Source organism: Nicotiana tabacum, chromosome 1, assembly GCF_000715075.1.
Source record: "Nicotiana tabacum cultivar K326 chromosome 1, ASM71507v2, whole genome shotgun sequence".
NCBI classification, from domain to species: Eukaryota; Viridiplantae; Streptophyta; class Magnoliopsida; order Solanales; family Solanaceae; genus Nicotiana; species Nicotiana tabacum.
This window is the reverse complement of record NC_134080.1, coordinates 206,213,237-206,220,442: the sequence shown is the minus strand read 5'-3', so window position 1 is coordinate 206,220,442 and position 7,206 is coordinate 206,213,237. Positions and strand designations below refer to the sequence as shown.

General features: G+C 38.1%; 1 protein-coding gene across 1 annotated transcript; it reads left to right on the top strand.

Annotated features, from left to right (window-relative positions):
• The first annotated feature begins 2,431 nt into the window (after positions 1 to 2,431).
• LOC107826212 (transcription termination factor MTERF8, chloroplastic-like) lies at positions 2,432 to 3,556 on the top strand. The gene has a single exon (XM_016653163.2). The coding sequence runs from the start codon at positions 2,432 to 2,434 to the stop codon at positions 3,554 to 3,556; it is 1,125 nt and encodes a 374-aa protein (XP_016508649.2).
• Positions 3,557 to 7,206: the final 3,650 nt, after the last annotated feature.

The following is a 7,206-nucleotide window of genomic DNA, read 5'->3' as shown; positions in this document are numbered from 1 at the left end:
CTTCTGTCGCATCTCCTGAGGAGGATATAGTCAATCTGAGTCTTCGCCACCGAACTTTGGTAAGTAACCAAATGCTCATCCCGCTTCGTAAAACTTGAGTTCGCAATGACTAGATCGAAAGCCTTGGCAAAGTCCAACAGCGAAATGCCCCCTCCGTTCCGTTCCCCGAAACCAAAGCCGCCATGCACCTCAGTGTACCCACCTGCAGATGACCCAATATGACTATTGAAATCTCCTCCTATGAATAACCTCTCAGAAGGCGGTATACTACGAACAATCTCATCCAACCCCTCCCAAAAACGCCTCTTAATATCCTCATCCAAGCCTGCTTGCGGTGCGTACGCGCTAACGACATTTAAAGTACCCTCGCCCACCACCAACTTAATAGTTATTAGTCTATCATTCACTCGCCTGACCTCTACCACGGACTCTCTAAGATGGCTATCTACCAGGATACCCACTCCATTCTTACCCCTCAGGACACCAGAGTACCACAACTTATACCCATCCACGTTTTTCGCCCTCGATCCGACCCACCTAGTCTCCTGGACACACGCTATATTAATCTTCCTCTTCTGAAGGATTTTCGCCAACTCTATGGATTTACTCGTTAGTGAACCTATGTTCCATGACCCGATTCTCAACCTATAGGCTCCCTTGCCCCCTCTACCTCTCTTGCTACCCGTCCCACCCCCTGACCCCAGCCCCACACTCTGCCCCACCTGAGGACATGCCCTTATTCTATCATCCCAGACTGCAGCCACTACACCTTCAACAATCTAGAGAAGACTCACTAGTGCACAACGGACAACGAATCAAACTAGAAAGACAATTATGCGAAAAGAATCATTTATATCATCCATTATACTTTCGTTCCATTAGTATCCCTGATGTCTTAAAATTAGTACAAAAATACCTCTATACTGTTAGGACCCTCCACCATGACAGCACCATCATACGTGGCATGATATTTCGGTGAGGTGGACACTGCATAACATGCCGTCTCATCACCCACTAATTTCAGCCTTCCCTTTTTTCTTCTTCGTCCACCACCACCTTCCCCATTACCCAATTTTTTTTGAGTTTTGTTGTTGTATTTTAAATTATAAATTACATAAACTGCAAAAATATTAGTCCATTAAACCCTTAATTAAGAACTCTAATAAGGAAAAATTCATTATCTAAGCAACTAATGGACAAGCAGCTAACACTTATAAAATAAGCACACGGGCCTCTATTCTCGCCGACTAAAAGAGATGCTTTCAGTTCTACTTACTTTGCAACCAAAAATTTTAAATTATCATCTACAGAAATAAAATTACACAAACATCAGACTTATATGATTTCCAAATTGGATAAGTTTAAGCGGATCATAGTTCTTTTTTTTGTTTGTTGAAATTCTCTTTTATTTCCAGAAAAAAAAAACTAAATATTTAGCATTGCAGCTGCAAAGTACAAATTCATTAATTTAAATAACGAGTTTCTAGCACTTCAAAATCACTTCTATGTCGATTTTGGATCACGATTGGAGATGAAAAAACGATGATAAAAATAATTTTTGGTGCTTCAGTTAAAGAAGATTTAGTTCCCGTGATTAAAGGTAAAAGAAAAAATTCTATTATAGGTGGTAAAATGGAGGGTGATTAATTTTTTTTGTAACTTATGTAATTTATAATTTAGAATACAACAATAAAATCCGGAAAAGATTGGGTGACGAGGGTGATGGTGGCGGTAGGAAAGAAATGATTGGAAGGGGCTAAAATGAGTTGGTGTGGTAAGGTGGCATGCCAACGCAGTGTCCATCTCACTGAAATATCAGACCACGTAGGATGATGATGTTATGATAGAGGGTTCTAACGGTTGAGGAGTATTTTTGCACTAAATCTTTTTTATTATTTTGGAACTTGAGAAAAACCCGCAGCCGCTATGGCCTCTGTCACAGCCCCTGCCCTTCGGGTGAACACTCTGTGATAAACACTATGTGCGCATTAGGTAAATACTACTGTGTAAATCACACATGGAATGTAAATCGTACTAGGCAAGCCTTATGCAACATGCTCGACCCAGAACGTATTAAGAGGGGATCGATGTCAGATCATCTTTACCTATGACCGCCCTCCAACCCAACTAGGCATCCTCCAACGGATTTTTTGCACCAATTTTAAAACGTCCAAAATATTAATGGACCGAAAGTATAAACAAGAGTATAAATAATGCTTACTTTTATTTTTGACCTTTTTCCCCATGACATATTTGTTCTCGTTTAGTGAGAGTGGCCATCTCCTTTCAATGGCGAAGCAATGTCAATAGGCCCGCCAAGGTAACTCACTTGAATCCACCTTATTTTCTTACGAAAAGCTGGTTTAGACGATACCCAAATCCAGATTATACTATTCTATAGGAGAATATTTTGCTAGTGCTGAAAATTAAAATGTATTTAAGGCTCATCACTGGCAAAGCAGCTCAAGCTTTATCCAGAATTCGCTTCAATGGCGGCTCTCAATATCTCTACTCAACAACGTCAACCCGTATCGCATCCAATTTTTTGGTTAAATACCTCATTGATTCTCTAGGATTTTCCAAAAAAGAAGCAACTTTTACTTCTTCAAAGCTAACTTCACAGAAAACCTTAAAAAATCCTGATTTAGTCCTCAATTTCTTGAAACAAACTGGTTTTGACAAGACCGACATCAAAATACTAGTTTCTAGAGCACCCACATTGCTATACCGTGATGTTTCCAAAACCCTAAAACCCAAACTCCAGTGCCTTATGGATCTCGGGTTATCCGGGTCGGACCTAGTGAATGTAATTGCTAAAGATTCAAATATTTTTATGAGAAGTTTAGATACTCATTTAAGACCTACCATTGATTGTCTTAGGAGAATTTTGGGTAGCGACGAAGATGTAGCTAAGGCTATAAAGAGAGCTCCTTGGTTGCTCTCTTTTGGTACTCATCATATTATGGAGACTAATGTATTGTTCTTGAGAAACTATGGTTTTTCTAATGTCATAGTAAAAAAGTTTGTGCTTAGATCTCCTGGTTGTATTAATCTAAAGCCTAAGTGGTTTAAGGATTTGTTGCATATAGTGGAGAAGGATTTCCGAGTTCTGCCCGACTCCCCTAGTTTTCTGCGTGGATTTCAAGTGTTAGCCAGTCAAAATAAGTCTTTGTTGGAAAAGAAGATCGGAATTTTCAAGAGTTTTGGATGGTCTGATGATGATATACTCGAGATGTTTAGGAAGCTACCGTATTGCATTGCTAAATCAGAGGTTAGAATTCAAAAATCATTAAATCTTTACATGAAGGAGCTTGGTTTTGAACCTGCTTATTTGGCTTCACATCCTGCAATTTTGGCCTATAGTCTTGAAAAAAGAGTGGCACCTCGGATGCAAGTCTTGAAAATTTTGGATGGAAAGAAGCTTGAGAGGAGAAAGTGGACTCTTTATCGCGTTCTGATGATAACAGAGTCGAAGTTTATAGAGTATTTTGTGCTTCCCTACAAGGATCAGATACCTTATCTGTATGAATCACATAAGAAAACTGTGTCGCCTTAACAGTTTTGGTTTACATTTTAGCACTAAGGGTGCTGTGACCTTTTTAAAATTATTATCATTTGTTGTTCAGTATACTTTTGCTTTTCGTTTTTCAGTTGGTATTTTGAAAAATATAGTTAGTGTTGCCAAAAATCATTTCTATTCAGATAAAGCAAAAATATCATTGGAGTGTTTCTGTTATTCAAACTCCGTTTGCTTTCCAGTGACTTACTATTTGATAAACACCTAGCTAGCTAATATATGTCTCACTTTATGGCTTGTTGATTTCTGTTCAGATTTGAATTTCTCAATTGTAAACCTAATTAGTTGGTTCTGGAAAATGATAAACCACAAAAGTGGAAAGGTTCTATATTCTCCATTAAGTAGAAAAGCAAGTCAATTAACTACTCTAGGAATTACTGTTATACCATGAGGATATATATACCAGGTTTCAGGACATAGTGCTCTCCTTGAGTCGAAGGTCTGTCGGCAACACCCTCTCTACTCTCACAAGGTAGGGGTAAGGTTCACGTACACTCTATCCTCCTCAGACCCAACTTATGGGATTACACTATGTTTGTCGTTGTTGGTTCTTTCAGGACATAGTGCATAGGGTGATGAATGCTGTTGGCATTTCTTGACATGTTCTTCTATGGAGTTTATGTCTTTGGTTAGATCAGTGAGCTGCTTTTAGAGAAGAGGTTTGCAAATTATCATGGCTCGGAATGTACCTTGTTGTTTAACTCTGTGAGAGGCTACAATCAAGAGTAAAAGTTAGATTTTCTTATGAACGAATTGGGATTAGAACCAGAGATTTTGGCTTCTGCTTCCGTTTTATCGTATAGCCTGGAGAAAAGAGCCGTGCTACAGATTGATGTCTTGAAAATTTTGGATGAGAAGTTGGGTACGAGATATCAAGTTCTCCGGTTAAGGTGAATCAAAGTTTTGTACAGGCTTAGATTCCTAATTTGTATCTCACTCAAGAAATAGTGAAAAATTTGAGGAACATCTTTTGGCTATTAGGTGCAGAAATTTATAAACATTCACTTTGGCTGTAGAATATATTTGCTGCAACTCATATCTTCAATGCTGAAGAATGCATATATGTGACATACAGTCATATATAATATTTCTGAGGAGTCCATTTCGATTTCCACTGGAGTCAAATTTTTATTGAAAGCTACTGTCAGTCCAGTGCAGAGACCGATAATTTAGCAAAGAAGTTGATTTGCGTAAGGTATGTTCAGTCAAGTGCTTAATTTGTAGAGTGTCTTTTTTGGGGTAATCCGCGACTCATAGGCAGTGGCTGTTTGCAGCTTATTTGTCCTTTTGTTTGGGCTTGTCATAGCTGAATTCTGTGGCTCGGGCAATGACTCTATGAAATTGCCCTCCATTTGAGTATATTTGCCCCTTGCTATCAAAAGATGACGAGGGTTTTAAAGGCGAATACTCAAACGGAGGGCGATTTTAAATAATTTCTGATAGTAAAGGGACAAATATAAACCTTTTGTTTTGTTTTTTCCAGAATGTGGACAAACCAAATAAAAAGAAGATTGGCAATTTCCTCTATTTTGCCTTTTCTTTATATATTTGTTCCTTTTTCAAGAGTGAATTAATGCCTTTTATGCTTATTATCATGTTAGTTTTACTTCTTACGCATTTATATTGTAAAATGTCATTTATTTGGTAGAAACAAATAATTTAAGTTAAAATAAAACACGCAATGACCACATGGACAAAATGGACTGTATTTGCCAGAGTTTTTTTTTTTTTTTTTTTTTAAACCATAAAATTAAGCAAGCTAATATATGCGACTTCTAACAAGTTTTCTAAATTGGGAGACTTATAGCTCAGCCCTCTCAAGTACGGAGTAAGGCTTGCATACAAAATACACTTTCCAGAGAAGTGTTTTTTTTTTTTTGGGCCAAAAGCTTCGTTTAGGTGTTTGACAAAGTTTTTACAAGGAAAAAAATGCTTTTGAATAGGAGCAGTTTTTTGAAAAGAAGATAAAAGTAGCTTTTCGTCAAAAGCTCTTTTTTGAATTGGAGAAATACACCTAGAAACACTTTTTAAAAGTTTAGTTAAATACTAATTGTTGTTTAAAAGTGTTTTTTAAAACTAATTAGCTAAACAAAAATTGTTTCTCACCAACCTAGTAGGCTAGTACAATCCTGTGACGATCACAGTTTCTGTTAGGATAAAGTTTGGTGTATAAAAAGTTTCCCGTAAAATAGGGGTATATCAAAGATAGGGGTGTCACATGGGCGGGTTGAGCTGAATTTGGACAGGTCAAAATAGGTTGAGTCAATAAATGGGAGGGTCAATTGACCCGCCCAAAAGTAACTTGGTTGAGATGGGTTGGGTCAATTTGGGCAAAATTTTGGGTCATAGCTCAACCCGCCCAATCTTACTAAGCTACCGTTTGACCATAGATTCCAAAATTTGTTTTGAAAAATCTAATTTGGGTGAAGATTGGTTTGAAGATGACAATGTGTTTGGACATCAGTTTCCAAAACATATTTCCCAAATTTATTTTGGAAAAATATGAAACATGATTTATACCCACAAGTTCTAAAAACTATCACAAATACCCAACAATACCATTATCAATAACATTCATTATATTATCGCAAATCATAGTCCTGAACATAAATAAATTTGGTACAAAATTATCATTTCTATAATGAACTACATGATACACTATTAGATGACCGAGAAGACGAAGCAACATTGTTACAAAATAATAAATTGTGGGCACTTTTATAAAATACAAAAGTTTGGAGCAATTTTAAAAAATGTAATAGTGATATTTTGGCAAAATAAGAAGGCGGCTTACCTGCGGTTAGTAGGGAGCACTGACGAGGAGGAGAAGAGAGAGAACAACCAAAGGTATAAGGTAGCTAGGAAGGAGGCGAAGATGACAGTGACGGAGGCTAAGACGACAGCTTTTGCTCATCTGTATGAGGAACTAAGGAACAAAAGTGGGGAGAAGAAGTTATTCCGACTCGCTAAGGCGAGAGAAAGGACAACTCGGGATCTGGACCAAGTGAGGTGCATAAAAGATGATGACGACAAAGTTTTGATGGGAGATGACCAGATTAAGAGGAGGTGGCAGACCTACTTTCATAAACTTCTAAGTGAAGAAGGGGATCAGAATATTATACTTGGGGAATTGAGGAATGTCGACAGTCACCATGAATTAAGTAATTGTAGGGACATTGAGATCGACGAAGTCATGGAGGCAATGTGTAAGATGAGAAGGGGCAGAGCTATCGGGCCAGATGAAATTCCGGTTAAACTGTGGAGGTGTGTGGGTAGAGCAGGCTTGGAATGGCTTACTGCATTGTTTAGTGTTATATTCAAGACTAATAGGATGCCTGAAGGGTGGAGGTGGAGTACAATGGTCCCGTTGTATAAGAACAAAGGTGATGTCCAGAGCTGTAACAACTATAGGGGCATCAAATTACTAAGTCATACCATGAAAGTTTGGGAGAGAGTGGTAGAAATGAGAGTGCGAAGGACGGTGTCTATTTCAGACAACCAGTTCGGGTTCATGCCGGGGCGATCTACCACAGAAGCTATCCACCTTATTAGGAGGATGGTGGAACAGTACAGGGATAGGAAGAAGGATCTCCACATGGTGTTTATTGATCTGGAGAAAGCGTACGATA

Bases quoted from the DNA above. Each gene is read 5' to 3' on its own strand.
- LOC107826212 (XM_016653163.2), top strand. From the start codon at position 2,432: ATGTATTTAAGGCTCATCACTGGCAAAGCAGCTCAAGCTTTATCCAGA.